Below are 16,185 nucleotides of genomic sequence, written 5' to 3' on the forward strand. Positions count from 1 at the left end.
TTTTCGCATTTTTTTTTAACAATAAAATTTTTTCCGTAAGAAGTTCGCATAATATGAAATGTTTAAATAATTTAATTTCATGGATTATTTGGTAACGTTACAGTAAGCGCGGCGTGGTTCCCAAAATCCCCTATTTGAGTTGGCATCACTTGCATTACGTCGCGAATAAAATAATGGTTTTATGTCGCACGTACAATAGTAGTTTTACGTCGCGCTTTCATTACTGGTGGCGGTGTAATTTTTGAGGAAACCGATATTTCCAAATTATTGCGGAAACCTCTCTAGGAGGCGTGACTAGTAACGTACTAGTTCAATACTAGTACAGTACTACTTATTGTCCCTACTTTTTTTATAGCCGCTGAAACGATGATTTGAAAAAATTTGTGCGACTAGCACCAAAACTGGACGGTCCAATTTTCTAATTTTCTCGGAATTATTTCTTTTCCCTTATCATCATTGCGTAAATTGAATCCCAACCGCACGCGTTATTAAATGTGAAAAGAATTTAGATGTTGCGATTTTCTTTTTCAAAGGCGATGCCGCCACGAAATGATTCCCTTAAAACTAAAAAACAAAAAATTTTCAGTCATGACGTTAAAAACTTAACAAAAAACGTTTTGAAGAAATCAAAATAGAGTCTCCACCATTTTTAATATTTCCTACACACATGATTAAGATCTCTGCTTTTGTTTTAAATTAATTAAAAAATCAGAACTGCCCAATTACAGTTTTAGGCCAGCTACATTATAATATTATTACATGGTGATTTGAATTAAAATTCACCATGAATCAAACCTCGATTTTGAAAATCTACTACAAAATTCTATTATTATTTTTTATTTTATATTTTGGTCAATATTTATAATTGCAATAGCAGCGGAAGAAAAATAAAACTTTAAGAATTATGACCATTGTTTTTTTATATTTCTGGTTGTTTTTGTTAGTAAAGAGACAGATAAGAGAGCTACCGAAAGAACCGCAAATAGCACCGGCAAGACGGTTCATATGACGCGGCTACTATATAAACTTTGCACCCTGCAATGACTTTATGTAGTCCTATAGCATAAATATAAATGTATATCAGGAGGAGCGTGTTAATAAAAGTGCTGCGTTGTTCAATTGTCAGAGAATTTTATCATTAACATAATAGGGGCTTTGTGCTGTTGCGTGGGGAGAGCGTGATATTCGTCCGCGCACTTCCGCGTTGCCGATTGTGACCTGCAAATGGAATCAATGTTGTTTTTCTAATTCGTGAATTCCTCTCTGGCACGTTATAAAAAAAAAATGAGGAGCTTGAAGTTAGCCGTGTTTGCTTTGTTCCTGGCAACAAGTGGATCTACTGGACTGGAAGGTATTTCAATTTTCAATAATTTCATCACATTTTTCAAGATTGAATTGCAAATTTTTCTTTTCAATAATTTACATAACTAACTTCAATTATAATAGCATAGTTATCATTAACAAATTAAGCAAGGAAATCTTCAAGCTTGGAAAATCAAATATGGAAAAAAAATTACGCTTATTATATCCATTTTGATTTTGTAGAAAATTAATAAGAAAAAGTTTAATTTTTATTTTAAAAAAATTGTAGAATTGGAAAAAGTATCTTAAAAATTATTGTCGGGGTAAACTCGGAACTTCTAATTAATCTTTTAATTTATAAATATTTTTGTTGATGTCATCAAAATTTTGATTTAATTAATTTTTGTCAAAGTAATTCACAGCCCAGCATGAATTATAGGGCTGCAGCCCACAGCTTAATCATAGTGTGGTTTTAATACAAAACAATAAACAACTCAAAATCACATAATGTTTTTTTTCTTTTAAGATTCAAACCATAAAAAAATAACTAAAAGTGGACCACAGGAATTAAAAGTCCTTCCAATGGCGTTACTTTTTTGATGCAATTATTCCATTAATAATTTCAAAGTCACTGCATGGTTGCTTATTAGTTAGACTGAACTTAAAATTATGGCCCTTTACTTGATTCCATTTTTTGAATGCTCAGCAGAAGTTGTATTTTCTACCCTGCACATTTTCTCACTGTGGCGACCGCAGAGGAAATTCAATCATGCTCATTGGAAAGGAAAAGGTTTGAGAAAAGAAAAGAATTCACGCAGCGCGCTTTCAGAAAAGCCGCGGCACAAATAAATAAATTCGTGTTGGGGTCAATATTTACACAACAATTTTCTCACAAAACGCAAATGCCAGAGCAAGACGACAATGGACGCGCAGTCCAGTCAGGCGTCACTCCTCAATTTCCAGTCTGCGGCCCTAAAAGGTGCAAAAGGTGCCGCCGCAGTCTGGCCATTTCCTTTTTTTCTTTTCATTCGCCCCCTTTCTCACGGATTTTCCTCCCTAGCTTTTTCCAGGAATAATGTATATAATTTGTTTGTGATGCAGATGCGGCCTTTTGGGATCGCGTCGCCACCCAGGAGCTGCACTCGGCGCTCAGGGTGAGTGTCAACGAGCGGCGGGCGCGAAATGTGGTGTTGTTTGTCGGCGACGGAATGGGCCCCAACACCATCACGGCGGCGCGCATCTACAAAGGGCAGCTCGCCGGGGAGGGTCGCGACGCAGAAAGAGGTCTGCTCGCCTTCGAGAGGTTCCCACACGTCGCGCTCCTCAAGGTGCCCCTTATTTTCTCAAGGGATTATGGCCAGCCTCAATTTTTCGCCCCAACGCGGACAAAAGACCTACTGCGGTTGATGCGATTAGCGACTGTGCGCGCAGTTAAATAAAAAAAAAATTAGTTTCTCTATCGCGACCTTTTCATGCCACCTTTGAGAATTTTAACACATGTACTATGTATTTTATGAAGAAGAAGAAAATCTCTTTTAAATTAATCAAACATAAAAGATATAATAATAACCCTCTACAGTCTACATTATTTTTGTTTGAAATTTAATTCTATTCAGTTTAAACAAAATTAAAAAATATTTAAATTTAAATTTCAGTGATTTAAATGAAGACCGTATACATGCACATTTCTTCCCCCCCCCCCCCCCCCGAAAAGTTTTCAGTAAAATTAATGTTTTCCATTTCACGTTTCTCTGGTTTTGCTAACAAATTTATTATTTTTTTCTATTTCTTTTTTAATTCTTTCTCAAAATTGTCACAGGCTTTCTGATGGTACGTTCATTGAATTTATTTAAAAACTAGTTGAAAATAAAAAACATTAAATTAATTTAACTGAACATAATATTCATAGCTCTGTAAAAAATAAAAAAATAACCCTGGACCCGTTCAAATATTTTGTTTTTCTCTTAAATTTTTAAATCATCTTCTTTTATGCAGACATATAACACAGACAAGCAAGTGTCCGACTCGGCCAGCACAGCCACGGCTTTATTTTCAGGCGTAAAATCAAATTACAAAACGGTCGGCTTGGACGCGAACGTCAAACTCGGCGACTGCGAAAGCTCCCTCAACAAATCTTACCGCGCAGATTCCATCTTAAAATGGGCCCAGGATGCCGGAAAATTGACCGGTAAAAGTAAAAAATTATATGAATTGGGTCAATTTGTAATTTGATTTTTAAGGTTTTGTGACCAATACAAGATTAACCCACGCCACCCCCGCGGCCCTTTACGCGCACAGTGCACACCGAAGCTGGGAGTGCGAGGCAAAAATGCCGCGATCGGCCGCGAAATGCAAAGATATTGCTCGACAAATGGTGGAGGATGAGCCGGGAAAATCAATTAATGTTATAAAAAATTTAAATTTACCTTTTTTTTTGACAATTTTTAATTTTTTAAGGTGATTTTGGGTGGCGGTCGCCAGTGTTTGGTCAGTAATGTGACAATCACCGCCAAAGACCCGATTGACACCTGGGCTTGTCGCAGAGGGGACCGACTGGACCTGATCAGGATGTGGGAGGAGGAGAAAAGGGCCAAGGGAGTCTCACATTCAGTGGTTTCTAAAAATAAAGAGTTGACTGAAGTCGATTTTGAAAAGACGGATTTTCTGTTGGGAGTTTTTACAAATGGGTTTTTACAATACGAGCATGAGAGGGACGCTGAGATAAGTCCGTCTTTGGCCGAGATGACCGTGGCTGCGATTAAGACACTCAATAAGGGACCAAATGGATTCATATTGGTGGTAAAGAAATTATTATTATTAAATTTTTTTATTCTATTCAATTGGATTATTGATTATTAAATTAATTTATAAATTATTAAAATCAAGTTTCAAGGGTGAGAAAATTATTTACTAAGAAAAAATTTTACATTTCTTTTTTTGAAATTAAAAAATGAATTTGAATAATTGTCTAGGTTGAAAGTGGAATGATCGATCAAGCCCACCACAGAGGAACGGCGCGGAAAGCTTTGGACGAAACTGTAGCTTTAGAGAAGGCCGTAGAAGAGGCATTGAAATTGGTCGACTTGAACGAAACTCTGGTCATCGTCACTGCTGATCACACGCACACATTATCTATTGCAGGATACCCAGTAAGAGGCACAAGCATAATGGGTAATTAAAAAAAAAATGGGAAAAAATATATCAAATAAGGTTATATTTTGGCAGGAATTGCTTATAAATCTAAATCAGACGCTTTAAATTACACAACTTTGTCGTACGCAACTGGAACGGAAATAAAGTTTTACCCGTTTAATGCTACTCATGTAACAAGACCGGATCCTTCAACAGAAGATGTGGAAAGTTTTGAATATAAACAACATTCTGCCATTTCCACTGACGAAGGTGTTCATGGAGGTGGAGAAGTGACGGCCTACGCCATAGGCAAGATATTTTCCTAATTTTAAATCAAAATAATATTAATTTTTGATAGGCCCCTGGTCTCATCTATTTCAATCGGTACACGAGCAAAATTATGTAGCCCACGTCGTTGGTTTCGCATCAAAAATTGGAAATTATGAAGTAGCTACTAATGGCGCTGCAACTATGGAACTAGTGACAATGTCCGCTGTACTTATTTGTCTTCTATTTAATTAAGTGTAAATCAGTTTCATTAAAAATTAATTATAAATTTTAGTGCCTTAGAATGTTATTTATTCACTATTCATTTAGAATGTGACACGTGGCTCAAATTTAAATGTTGCGGAATGCGGAACTGTCCTTCGAGCACATCACTGAATTTCTCACTCACGGATCGATGCTCATCGCCTGGTCCTCAACGTCCTCCAGGTCAAAGGGCTCAATCAGCAGGTCAATGCTGTCAGCTGCATTATCTGCAGAAGACGACGCCTCGCCCGAATCCAATTGCAGTTTGATTTCGTTGGCATCCTCGATAAAGTCGTGGATGGCAACGTTGAGCAGGTGCAAACGTTTCCTTCTCATCTCCAATTTGTCGTCAATCTGTTTTCGCTTGCTCTGATTTCAAAAGGTTGTAATTAATTTGAAATTTCTATATAATTTTAGTAACTTACTTCCAACTCAGCAAGTTCTGCTTTACTTTCCTCCAATTTCTTGAGGGTTCCCTTTCTGTCCGGCTGCTCTTTGATGACTTTGGCGAGTACATTGTACTGGACCCTGTTTTTGCGCACTTCTTTGGCAGCTTTGAAGGACTCTTTGGCTTCCTCAATCTCCGTCTTGGCAGTCTCTAGTCTATTTTTAATCGATTCCTTCAGCTCTTCGTAACTCTTGAGTTCGGCGTTGCTCGTGTGCGAGCCGAGGAGAAACTTTTCCGAAGCCAACTCACTCTGGCTCAACTGAAGGAGCATTCTATTCATTGCCCTAAATTAAAAAAAAGTATTATTTGTAATACCAAAAATAATCTTTAATTATTACGAGTTGTCTTCCTCGGGACTTGCGGGATTGTTGCAGTACTTGATGAACGAACGCAGCATAAGATTTATTCGTCGGTCATCTCCAGTTCCATCACCGTCAATTAACAGCCGACGCTTAATAACTTCCTCTGTAAAAATAGTAATATCTTTTTAATTGAGCTCATAAATCAAAGAAAAAGAGTTTTGTTCCATTTAAACCAACGCAAGTTAAAAAGTTGACACAAACATGTTATGTATTCAGATTTTTTTACCTTCTGTCATCATCTTCTGAGTAAATTTCAATCCAGAGAAGCTTACCAGCAATTAATTTAAAGGCAGTGGAATTTTATTGCCAAGAGCTGGAGGAATTTTCGATTTAATTGAACTTAGATAAGCTAAACCGGACAGAGACTGAACTTTTGGAACTTTTCATGCGGCAAGATATGTTTATAAACAAACACGATGGCGGCCTGCAGATTCCAGCCAATCACAAATGAGTAATTTTGATTTTTAGCGCGAAAATTTCCTTTCGCTCTGGGGATTTAATATTATTAATGTTTTTAATATACAAATTGTTCCAACCAAAAATTAAAATTTTAAATTAACTGTAAATAAAAACAGAAAATTTAGTCTTTAAAAATTTTGAAAAAGTTGTTTCAAGAATAATTTATTCGATTAAATTTATTAAGTATCATTTGTATAAGCGCACAAATTACCTTGGTAAAATTTACAAAATTTTATTTTTAATATTCTTCGGACATTGCAGTGTTATTTTCCTCATCCGTTATCACACTACTATTTTGTGATTTATGATTGTTTTCTTCAGCAGAAACCATGAGTGATTCGTGAGCAATAATTTGTAAAGACAAATTTCGAGTCTCAACTGATGAAATGGGAATGAGCTGATCGTACGTCGCGCTGGCTACTTTCCCCTCACTTTGGACCCACGGGAATTCCTGTTTTAAATATTACATTGTTATTTACTTAACTGTTCTTGTTTAATATACTCCAATTTACGGAACTTACATATTCATCTTTGGAAGAAGGTGCATTGCACATATTGATAAAGCTGTCTTCTGACGTTTCAATTAGAATTTTAAAAGAACTGCCCTCAGGGATTTTATGGAATGTTTCCATTTTTCGGTCACAACCGACCAGTCTTAAAACGGCATCTCGAAAGCTCAGCTCTAGACTCGTAAAATCGTTCCTGTGGAGAAGAAAATGTTTTTATTTTTCATTTAAACTTTAAATTTATATAAAATTATTTTTGCCTATTCACTGATTCCGTTGTGTCTTTTGACAGACCCTCTAAGGCAAAAGTGAATTTTCGAAAAGGTGTCTCGTCAGGTTTGTTGAACACAATTATCAGTTGTTCAAAGTCTCCCGTTCTGATTAAGTCTTGAGCAGTGCTAAGGCATTTCTTGATGTACGAATTTAACTCGGGATGCTCAGAGGTCTGCAAAAATATTATTATAAGATGCAAATAAAAGCTTTTCAAAAGCAGCGTTAACATACATGAATTGCTATCCCATATTTTTGTTTCTTTGAGAATATCCCAATGGGATACAATCGGTGCAAAAAAACAAGCTGGTGGATGCAAATTTCAAAAAACTCTAGGATTCTCCCATCAATTCCGTGAGCTGGAGCTAAATTTTAATGAAATTACTAGTAAACGTTTAAACAAATACGAAGCTTCAATTGAAATTCATAGTCATATTAAAATTGATTAAAATAAAATGTAAAATTTAAGAAATTATTTTTTTTTAAATAATTTATTATTATTCTTCAAACCTATTTTCCCCGCATTAAGTAAAATCGAGGTCTCGGCTATTTCCTCCATCAATTTAACTCCAGCGATGTGGTTCTTTTAATTTTACCATTTAACCTCTAAATATAAAAAAAATCATAAAAGTTTATCAAAAAGTACTCCTCAAAGTTCGTCTTGTTGTTGCCTGAATCGAATGGAAGCAGGGGGAGTGGGAGAGATTTTTTAAGGGAGTTTTAGAACGGAGTTTTTGTATATGAAGGTACCAGGGCTTTTTCATGTCTTAGATGTAAATTTTATTAACGAAACTATCAAACTAAAACGTTAAAAAGTATGTTTAATGGATTAATTATAAAAAATCTGCAATTTAGAGGCCAATATTTAAGTTTGTGTATAATTTAACAAACTCCGTTTCTCATTCCCATCGTAAAGCAGCTGCACCAAAACAAAGCAGCTGCTGCAGCAAATGCAGCCAACGAAACCGATTGGAGATCAGTCGAAAGCTAAAAAACCAGTGAAACCAAAGCAAACTTGAGCCGTCAGTAATTCCGCTTCTGCCTGATCCGATTCTTTCATTCGAGCCACTGCAGAGTCGCGTCAGGGAAAAATTTGAGACTAAGGGTTTCATCCCTGACCCGAGTGGTTAATTTTACTCCCAAATTGGCCAAATCTGACAAGGTGAGCCGAGGAGCAGCACAGATGTGCGTCTGTTTTTTTTCCACTTGCTTCACACGCGTGATGTCCATGAATTTAGAAGGTTCAGTGTCGCAACTGCAGCGCGAGTAAACCTGTTACAAGATCATTTTTCCCGACTCTTTGTAAACAAACTACATAGATATCCGCTCAGCAAGGCTTTTGTGGCTAACTTGAGATTGATTTTTCAGCTTTAGGGCTAAATTTTAATGACCTACTAAAGTTTGCGTCTCATTTCAGCATCACCATGTCGCTGCAGCCAAGGCCAGTCAATTTTGACGAGATGTGGGGCAAATTGGAGCCCACCGTGCAGGGTGTCATCAAATTGGGAAACGTTCCTAAATCTGACTGGAATGAAGGATTTGGGTTTGTTTAATTAACTAATTTTCATTACTTACTTTTAATTCAGAAATGTTGGATAGAGAATTGATTTCCTTTTTCAATTTCAGACACGTTTATGCCCTTTGTGTGGCCCAGCCAGATATTTTGGCAGATCCTCTTTATGATAAGACTCAACTGTTCCTGGAGAACCACGTCAGGGAGCTGCTTCAAAACGTGAAACAGTACCAGGGTGTTGACCTTTTGAAGGCGTACAACGAATACTGGAACACGTACAAGGAGGGTTGTCAGTACCTTCACCTCTTGTACATGTGAGTCAAAAGCTTGTATGGGCGATACAAATTTTTATTTTCAAACCAATTAGGTATCTCAACACTCAGCACATTCGGAAGTCCAAGTTGGGTGACGCCGAGTTGCGGTTCGTTGACAGTGCCATGCAGCAGGTTGAGCAAATGGAAATTGGAGAATTAGGTTATTTCATTTTAATCAAATCAAATATTTTTATTTTCATTTTGTCTTCAGGTCTCTCGGTCTGGAAAGACGAAATGATCATGCCTTTGATGAAGGAAATAGTTGGCTTGCTTCTCGAAGGAATCCAGCAGGACCGCGATGGAAGTGCTTCATATCAAATGACAGCAATCATGCAAGGGGTAATCAACTCGTTTGTCTGTGTGGAAGAATACAAGCAAAAAATGCAACAAGAAGTGAGTTTTATAACCTTAAATATTTGGGGGAAAATGTTTAAATTATCAATTTTTTTCTATAGCTGTATGAAGAAATCTTTGAGAAGCCTTTCCTTGAGGCTAGTGGAGATTACTACAGAAAAGAGGCCAGCAGAATGCTGCAAGAGTATGACATTGCTGAATATATGGAACGAGTTATTCAAAAGCTGGAGGAAGAAATCAAGAGGAGCAACCGCTACCTTTACAAGACGTAACTTAACACTTAACTCTTTAGGCATATTTAAAAAAAAATAGAGCAAGGCTTTATCCCTTGTTGCAAAAATAAAAGGAAAACTGACCCCAATAGGCAAATTGTAATCTGCAGAGATTTTTTTTTTTAATAGACGTTTTTGCCTAGGCTCAATTTTATGTAAAATGCTTTTATTTTTAACCTTAAATTTACTTTGATTAATTCCTTTTAATTAAGTGTTATTTTAAATTTAACGGAAACAACTTCTTTCTTTTTTAGCTCCTTTGAAAAGGTCCGCAGCAAATTTGAGGAGCACTTCGTCGAAAACCACAAGGATAGGCTTCTCAGCGAGTGCCCAGGAATGGTTGAGGGAGAGAGGAAAAAGGAGTTGGGGAATTTGTATATCCTCCTGAAGCCGCTTCCTCAACACATGAACCACCTGATAAATGCTCTGCAAGAACACATCCAGAAGAAAGGCCTGGAGAGCATCTCAAATCTGGGAGGCGAAAACGTACCAATTTAAACATTGTTTAATAGCTTAACTAATAGCAAGACATTATTAGATCCACTCGCAGTTTGTGGAAAACATGCTGGGAGTTCATAAGAAGTACAGAGACCTCATCAGGGAGGTCTTCAAAGATGACCAGAACTATGTTGGTGCTCTCGACAAAGCTTGCACCCTTGTCATAAATCACAAAAGTAACCCGAGGTCGGCATGCAAGTCTCCTGAAATGGTTTGTTTTTTATTTATTCAACTTTCAGTTTTAATTAACTGTGATTGCAATATAGTTGGCCAAGCACTGTGACTCGCTGCTGCGTAAAACAGCCAAGGGGATTTCTGAGTCGGAAGTGGAAGAGAAACTAGGCCAGTCGATCACTATTTTCAAGTACATTGACGACAAAGACGTCTTCCAAAAATTCTACTCTCGCATGCTGGCAAAGCGTCTAATCCAGCAGATGAGTCAGTCCATGGACTTGGAGGAAGGAATGATCAATAGATTGAAGGTTTTCTATTGCTTGGCCTCTATTGCACAATTTCCTAAATACAAATTACAGCAAGCGTGTGGCTACGAGTTCACCAGCAAGCTGCACAGAATGTTCACTGATATCAATGTATCTAGTGATTTGAACGCTCAGTTCAATGATTCGCTGCAGAAGGATGGCTATGAGCTTGGAATAGGATTCTCTGTAAATGTGCTGCAGGTAAAAAATTTTGCAATGAAAAGTGCGCGTAATTGTAGAAAAAAAAAAATTACAGACGGCTGCTTGGCCCATCAGCAATATTAACTCCACTCCAATCACCCTGCCCTCTGAGCTTGAAAACGCTGTACAAAAGTTCGAAAACTTTTACCACACGCGGTTTAGTGGCAGGAAATTGACTTGGATTCATAACTTATGCCAATGTGAGTAGAACTTCATTGAAACACAATTCCATTAATTAATTTTTATCTTTGTAATCTCTTCTTAGGTGAGTTGCGGTTCAACTACCTCAAGAAAACTTATTTCATCACAATGAACACTTATCAAATGGCAATTCTGCTACTCTTCGCAAAGACAGACAAACTCAACTACTCGGACATCAAGGAGACCCTTTCAATACCTGAGGAGGCTCTGAACAAGCACATTGCTAGCTTGGTAGAGTGCAAATTCCTCTCTTCAGACACAGAAGTACTTTTTAAGAATTTGTATTATGAATGACTATTTATGGAATATTTTTCACAGGCTATTGCTTCAGAGAGCCAGTTGTCTCTGAACATGAGCTATAGCAACAAAAGAACCAAATTCAAAATCTCAGGCGCAATTCAACGAGAGTTGCCCCAGGAGTCTGAGCAAACCATCAGTGCCGTTGATGATGATCGGAAAATGTATTTGCAGGCAGCAATCGTTCGCATCATGAAATCACGGAAGTCACTTCGTCACAACGATCTTATTACTCAAGTATATGAAAAAATTTAAAAATCGACTTTTTTCCTTACTCTGGCTTCCATAGGTGTTGGCTCAAAACAACGGAACTTTCACTCCTTCAATCAGTATGATTAAAAAGAGCATCGAATCGCTGATTGAGAAGCAGTACTTAGAGAGGACAGCAAACACAACAGATTTCTACAGTTACATTGCTTAAAGCAATCGTTTTTGACTCGTCGGTGAAAGATTTATGACGTTCATTCTTATGTTCAAACAACCGAGTCAATGCGTGCCTAAAAATCTCTACAAATGTGTTTTTTCTTTCTTTTTATCAGTGACAGACCGTTTTTTTTTTTTAATTTTCCTGCCTGAAAATATGATGTAAATAGGATTTAACTGGTGTAACATTATTTGATGTGTACCACTTTTTGGTCTGATTAATTATGTTACCAGAGAAGATGGAAATTTCTTAAGCTTGAATTGTAATCCCTAATTTGGTTTCAATCAAAAAGGTTTGAAATATCATTCTCTACACTTGGAAACTCCTGCATTTTACATTAAATTTTTACTTTGCATGTTTTAAGTGGTCTAAAATGTCTGAAGATGTAAAAATGGATGATAATAAATTCCTTAATTCATAAACTATGACATTTTTAAACAGGGTGATATCATGGAGGGTGGACTGGTGCAGTCTATTAACTCCCAAGTCTAAAATCCTTTGGGGAATTAACGTAATTAAATTTGTTTAGTCAATTAAAGACCGAATATTGACAAATTGATAAACCAAGTTTAACTTTTAATGCAAAGTAATATTATTGATGATCAGAGAAATACAATGAAGCAGCAGCAAGTGCAAGAATTTAGTCCATTCTGGTCTTCACCCTGCGAGATGTGATCTTGTCCTTTTCACTAAAATAAATTCAAATTAATTATTTTCAACCTGGCAAAGTTAGATCAATTACATGACATGTACGATGGCTCCCCAACCAGACATAGCATCTCTGTCAAAGGCATTGACCAGTGCTTGAGCACAGGTCTCAAAAAGGTCATCTGGCTTCAGACCTGGTTCCCACAGAGCTTCACACATGCCGTACAACTGTTCCGTGCAGGAACCAGCAACGACAAAGTCTTCTGGCTCATTGATGCAACCAATCAAGTCCATGTTGCACACATAGGGCTCAAAGGTCTTGGGGTCCAAACCAGCAATTACAGGCTCAACAAAGTAAGGTCCAAATCTTGAAAAGTCCAGAAATATTGTTAAATTTGAAAAATTTTACAGGAAATTTAAGCATCGAAAGTATTTCTATTTGAAATAGAAACCTACCTCTTCTCATACAACATGTTGGAGACCACAGCTGCAAAAGTCTTGGGGTGGATTTTCCTGCTTTCGCGAAGTTCATAAAGATTGAGACGGAATTTCAGCCTGTCACGGACAGTCAGTGTATCAGTGGCCAGCCCAGGAAGGCCAAGAAACAGGTGAGGTCCCATTTCAAAAACTTTCTACAGTAAACAATCATTTTATGATGTTAATTTCGGGGAAGGATCAAAATAATTAATTAATTTACCTCAAAGTCCATAGCAAGAGTTTGCGCTTGAATGCCGAACCTAAGGTCGGAAGCTATCGCGACGCAGTTTTCACCCTTCATGGCCACAATGGCTCCACCGTTGTAGCTTAGAATTGACTGTAAAATTGATTTGAATATTTTAGTTCCAGAATGGCAAAATATAACACGGTTTATGCAGTAAAATGTGAAACGCTTTGTGAATCCAAGCAAGCCGGCATAAAATTTTAAGTTTTGATTTAGCACTAATTTGGAGCTTTATTAGGATTTTCCAACGATGAAAATAATAAAAAAATATTGAATTAATTATTATTCATTTCGAAATGTGTAAAAATAACAATTTTCTTACCATTTTTGATCTCCAAAAACGCCAAGATTGAAGAATTCACCACTCGCACAATGACGGACAAAATTTGTTGTTGTCGGCCAATACCAACTGAACAAAACCAGAGCTGATAATTAATACCAACATCGTCAGATTTTATCGTCACCAGTGTATTTTTGAGTGTATTTATTTTATTTTGATATTTAATTTTTTTTTTATCAAGGCTCTTTGGCTTGACTTTTTTTTTAAATAAACACAGATTAAGGGAGATCGGATAAAAAAAAGTATAAATTTTTTCTTAGCCTAGAATTTTTATTTCAATATTTTATCACCTTTTTTTTACATTTTTATAACATTTTTCAATTTTCAATTTACAGCAGCTTATAACTAGATTTTTTTCCATTTATTTCAACTTCTCTGATCCCCAGATCAAAATACTAGATAATATGATCCAATATCCACACTCCAAACAATTTTCATCCCTCAAAGATGAGACCAGACGTGATTCTCCATTCCAACATTATCGTTATACAGAAATTTGAATTATCATGAAACAGTATAGTTATCATCCATATATCTTAAAAGTCAAAAATGGTTCTCTTTTAAAAAGGAAAGTATAGTGCTACAGCTATTTCTTCTAACACAAACTCAAGTTTGCCCAAAATAGTTTGTTTGCATCATAACAATGACTCACTCGTGCGCACAGATACAGAAAAGTAAAAGAATAAAAGAGTTAGAAGAGCGAGAACATCACAAAAAAGATTGAGATAAAATTAATCGCAATGTTTGTCCCTGCTGTAAATAGCACATCTATTATTGGCCGTAGACATTCTCGTCGCTGTAGGCAATATAGAGGAAGAAGTCCTCTTCATGGTGCTCCTGTAACAAGGATAACTATATTTAAAAAAAGGAATAATATTGAACACAAATATTTTCTTAAATGATAAAATAAGGCTTCAGCTTTTGACGAATAATATCAAATAACTACTCAAAACCAACATGGAAATTTTTCAAAAATCAAGAAGCGTTCTAGAAAAAAAATCAAATATTTATTTGATTTGTGCCTTTTGATATCAGCAGACGGCTCGATTTAATTATAATCAAATATGATTTGTATGAATCATACGAGGACAAAACAAACCTGATAAAGTGATCCCATAGTGGCACTGGTTGGTGGAATGACATTGTTGACAAAGAAAAAGAGGGCGTCTTCAGGGCGCAGGTGGATCCTCTTCCTAATGAGGAAGTAGAATTGGCCAACAGTCAAGTCAGAGGGAACCAGGTACTTCTTTTTGTCGAGGTCACCGATGCGCGCTCTCGGCGCCTTTTCCACAATCACCTTGAAAAATGATAAAATTGATGTAATTCCTTTTATTTTGAGTGCAAAATAAATTCTTCAAAGCAATATATAGAAATTGTACTATTTGGATTTAAAATTTAATACTCTGTGATCTTATCAAATCTGTTTTAATTTTTAATTATTATTTTTATCAAATGGTATATAATTAATATAAATGTTTCTACAAAGTAATAACCTGAATTATTTAATATGATTTAAATTCTGAAGTATGTATTGCATGTAATGCTTCACTTGCACAATGACTGTGCACGGGGCCTTGATAGTAAAAGCGACTCTCGCACAGCTGTCTCTGTCGATTCTCGAGGGTTAAAATTATCTTCCGTGATGCAATGTTTTAAACTCAATCAAAAATTTCAAACATATGGGCATTTGTTAAATACGCGATTGTGTTGCCATCAGAATAAATCTTCATCCAAGATAATAAAAATTCATGAAAAATTAATTGCGTACAGAAGCGAAAACTGTAAATCGATTTAAGTGGAGCTCGCATAGGCCATTCGGAAACACCAAAAACAAACACTTACAGGCACCCTGTCAGGGTATTTTCGTCGGATCTTTTCGCCCTCAGCTTTCCTCTTTTCGAAGACGTGCTCTTCCTTGTACTGGAACTTCATTTTGACTGCGTCAAACTGGAAAACTGTCGGAATAAAGTAGGATATCTCGCTGGTTGAACTGCGTCGTAGAGCTTCGATGAGTCTCCTCGGCTGATAGCGGAGGAATACTCAAAACAATAGGAAGTCCTTGCAAAATACAAGTGCTGCCAACTCCGCGACAGAAAGTAGATTTGGTTAAGTCAACTATTTTTTATCTTATTTACTCAAAATGCATTTTAAATGCTATCAATTGAAGAAAGTGTTTATGTTTCGCCACATTTTGACGAGTTTAAATGCATATTTGCGGCTTAAAAGCAAAGAAAAACATTTTCGTAACCTTCATGGTCTACACCAGTCTACACACGATTGACGTCATTTTCACATGACAACAAAACGACATCCAATCAAATCAATGCAAAATAATGGGTTGGAGTTTGCTCTTTTCAGCGCGAAAATGGAAAAGAGTATTTCTTTAAGCATATCATTATATTATTTTTTAATTGTTCATCCCTCTTGCATTGTGAACGTCATGGTTCAAAATTGAGCGTAAACTCAACTGCTTATGTAACGACCCAATAAAATGTGGTACACTTTTAAAATTTTTAAATAAAAGTTTTGTAATAAAACCAGCTGACCAAGTCACGTACGTAGAGGGTCTATGACTTGTATTCATGAGTTTTTTCAGAAATTTTAAATAAAAAAGAATTGGGGGACATTGCTTTTTAATCGTGTATTTTAAAAATCTATATTATTTTTAAATTTTATAAGGATATTTTTAATTGTAAGGTGTGTTTGATTTAAAATATAAATGTAATTTTTAATTCTATTTAAAGTCTCAGTCTTGAGTGCTACATCATTAAAATGAATTAATTAATATCTAAATTAAGCTAGGGATTGAAAATTAAATTTTTTTTTTATATTATAATTTTTTTTAATTTTTTCAATATTGCTGATCAGTTCTGCGTCTGATTTTACGTTTAGAAAAAATTTAATTTAATTGAA

At 36.1% G+C, this 16,185-nt stretch overlaps 6 protein-coding genes across 7 annotated transcripts; 2 read left to right on the forward strand and 4 right to left on the reverse strand.

The window, feature by feature from the left end:
* The first annotated feature begins 1,087 nt into the window (after positions 1–1,087).
* Positions 1,088–5,298, forward strand: LOC132198998 (alkaline phosphatase, tissue-nonspecific isozyme-like). Of its 2 annotated transcripts, XM_059623365.1 has the most exons (9): positions 1,088–1,351; positions 2,404–2,630; positions 3,298–3,490; positions 3,543–3,706; positions 3,760–4,101; positions 4,275–4,473; positions 4,528–4,743; positions 4,793–4,958; positions 5,032–5,298. In XM_059623365.1, the coding sequence occupies exons 1-8, from the start codon at positions 1,285–1,287 to the stop codon at positions 4,954–4,956; spliced, it is 1,572 nt and encodes a 523-aa protein (XP_059479348.1). In that variant the 5' UTR covers positions 1,088–1,284; the 3' UTR covers positions 4,957–4,958; positions 5,032–5,298. The 2 variants fall into 2 exon arrangements, with proteins under 2 accessions (XP_059479348.1, XP_059479347.1); XM_059623364.1 differs by lacking the exon at positions 5,032–5,298 and having other exon boundaries at positions 4,793–4,990.
* Positions 4,510–6,200, reverse strand: LOC132198999 (THO complex subunit 7 homolog). The gene is made up of 4 exons (XM_059623366.1): positions 6,002–6,200; positions 5,752–5,878; positions 5,391–5,697; positions 4,510–5,334 (listed from the first exon to the last, which is right to left on the reverse strand). The coding sequence occupies exons 1-4, from the start codon at positions 6,012–6,014 to the stop codon at positions 5,107–5,109; spliced, it is 675 nt and encodes a 224-aa protein (XP_059479349.1). The 5' UTR covers positions 6,015–6,200; the 3' UTR covers positions 4,510–5,106.
* A 192-nt stretch (positions 6,201–6,392) lies between these two features.
* Positions 6,393–7,800, reverse strand: LOC132198911 (mitotic spindle assembly checkpoint protein MAD2B). Its single transcript, XM_059623208.1, has 5 exons — positions 7,521–7,800; positions 7,245–7,375; positions 7,001–7,185; positions 6,756–6,936; positions 6,393–6,685 (listed from the first exon to the last, which is right to left on the reverse strand). Exons 1-5 carry the CDS (start codon positions 7,567–7,569, stop codon positions 6,473–6,475), a joined length of 759 nt encoding a protein of 252 aa, XP_059479191.1. The 5' UTR covers positions 7,570–7,800; the 3' UTR covers positions 6,393–6,472.
* A 177-nt stretch (positions 7,801–7,977) lies between these two features.
* LOC132198910 (cullin-2) lies at positions 7,978–11,987 on the forward strand. Its single transcript, XM_059623207.1, has 14 exons — positions 7,978–8,172; positions 8,428–8,553; positions 8,637–8,837; positions 8,891–8,997; positions 9,049–9,230; positions 9,293–9,459; positions 9,718–9,949; positions 10,002–10,172; positions 10,228–10,443; positions 10,495–10,641; positions 10,697–10,841; positions 10,907–11,106; positions 11,161–11,376; positions 11,429–11,987. The coding sequence occupies exons 2-14, from the start codon at positions 8,435–8,437 to the stop codon at positions 11,558–11,560; spliced, it is 2,235 nt and encodes a 744-aa protein (XP_059479190.1). The 5' UTR covers positions 7,978–8,172; positions 8,428–8,434; the 3' UTR covers positions 11,561–11,987.
* A 123-nt stretch (positions 11,988–12,110) lies between these two features.
* Positions 12,111–13,357, reverse strand: LOC132198912 (proteasome subunit beta type-3). Its single transcript, XM_059623209.1, has 5 exons — positions 13,255–13,357; positions 12,909–13,025; positions 12,668–12,843; positions 12,306–12,578; positions 12,111–12,252 (listed from the first exon to the last, which is right to left on the reverse strand). Exons 1-5 carry the CDS (start codon positions 13,255–13,257, stop codon positions 12,204–12,206), a joined length of 618 nt encoding a protein of 205 aa, XP_059479192.1. The 5' UTR covers positions 13,258–13,357; the 3' UTR covers positions 12,111–12,203.
* Positions 13,358–13,521: 164 nt separating this feature from the next.
* Positions 13,522–15,315, reverse strand: LOC132198660 (gamma-aminobutyric acid receptor-associated protein). The gene is made up of 3 exons (XM_059622812.1): positions 15,115–15,315; positions 14,372–14,569; positions 13,522–14,109 (listed from the first exon to the last, which is right to left on the reverse strand). Exons 1-3 carry the CDS (start codon positions 15,202–15,204, stop codon positions 14,044–14,046), a joined length of 354 nt encoding a protein of 117 aa, XP_059478795.1. The 5' UTR covers positions 15,205–15,315; the 3' UTR covers positions 13,522–14,043.
* Between the last annotated feature and the right edge of the window lie 870 nt (positions 15,316–16,185).

The sequence above is a fragment of the Neocloeon triangulifer genome, unplaced genomic scaffold, assembly GCF_031216515.1.
Source record: "Neocloeon triangulifer isolate White Clay Creek 2 clone unplaced genomic scaffold, ASM3121651v1 ptg000013l, whole genome shotgun sequence".
NCBI classification, from domain to species: Eukaryota; Metazoa; Arthropoda; class Insecta; order Ephemeroptera; family Baetidae; genus Neocloeon; species Neocloeon triangulifer.

Coding starts and splice junctions, on each gene's coding strand:
- LOC132198998 (XM_059623365.1), top strand. CDS start 1,285: ATGAGGAGCTTGAAGTTAGCCGTGTTTGCTTTGTTCCTGGCAACAAGT. Junction 3,707..3,759: donor AGCCGGGAAAATCAATTAAT/GTTATAAAAAAT, acceptor TAATTTTTTAAG/GTGATTTTGGGTGGCGGTCG. Junction 4,744..4,792: donor AGTGACGGCCTACGCCATAG/GCAAGATATTTT, acceptor AATTTTTGATAG/GCCCCTGGTCTCATCTATTT.
- LOC132198999 (XM_059623366.1), bottom strand. Junction 5,698..5,751: donor AGTCCCGAGGAAGACAACTC/GTAATAATTAAA, acceptor TTTTTAATTTAG/GGCAATGAATAGAATGCTCC. Junction 5,335..5,390: donor CAGAACTTGCTGAGTTGGAA/GTAAGTTACTAA, acceptor TTTTGAAATCAG/AGCAAGCGAAAACAGATTGA.
- LOC132198912 (XM_059623209.1), bottom strand. Junction 12,844..12,908: donor CTCTTGCTATGGACTTTGAG/GTAAATTAATTA, acceptor TGTTTACTGTAG/AAAGTTTTTGAAATGGGACC. Junction 12,253..12,305: donor GGAGCCATCGTACATGTCAT/GTAATTGATCTA, acceptor AATTTATTTTAG/TGAAAAGGACAAGATCACAT.
- LOC132198911 (XM_059623208.1), bottom strand. CDS start 7,569: ATGGAGGAAATAGCCGAGACCTCGATTTTACTTAATGCGGGGAAAATA. Junction 7,376..7,520: donor ACTTAATGCGGGGAAAATAG/GTTTGAAGAATA, acceptor ATTAAAATTTAG/CTCCAGCTCACGGAATTGAT. Junction 7,186..7,244: donor AATATGGGATAGCAATTCAT/GTATGTTAACGC, acceptor ATATTTTTGCAG/ACCTCTGAGCATCCCGAGTT.
- LOC132198660 (XM_059622812.1), bottom strand. CDS start 15,204: ATGAAGTTCCAGTACAAGGAAGAGCACGTCTTCGAAAAGAGGAAAGCT. Junction 14,570..15,114: donor AATACCCTGACAGGGTGCCT/GTAAGTGTTTGT, acceptor TCATTTTTCAAG/GTGATTGTGGAAAAGGCGCC. Junction 14,110..14,371: donor CTATGGGATCACTTTATCAG/GTTTGTTTTGTC, acceptor TCCTTGTTACAG/GAGCACCATGAAGAGGACTT.
- LOC132198910 (XM_059623207.1), top strand. CDS start 8,435: ATGTCGCTGCAGCCAAGGCCAGTCAATTTTGACGAGATGTGGGGCAAA. Junction 8,998..9,048: donor AATGGAAATTGGAGAATTAG/GTTATTTCATTT, acceptor TTTTGTCTTCAG/GTCTCTCGGTCTGGAAAGAC. Junction 9,231..9,292: donor AGCAAAAAATGCAACAAGAA/GTGAGTTTTATA, acceptor TTTTTTCTATAG/CTGTATGAAGAAATCTTTGA.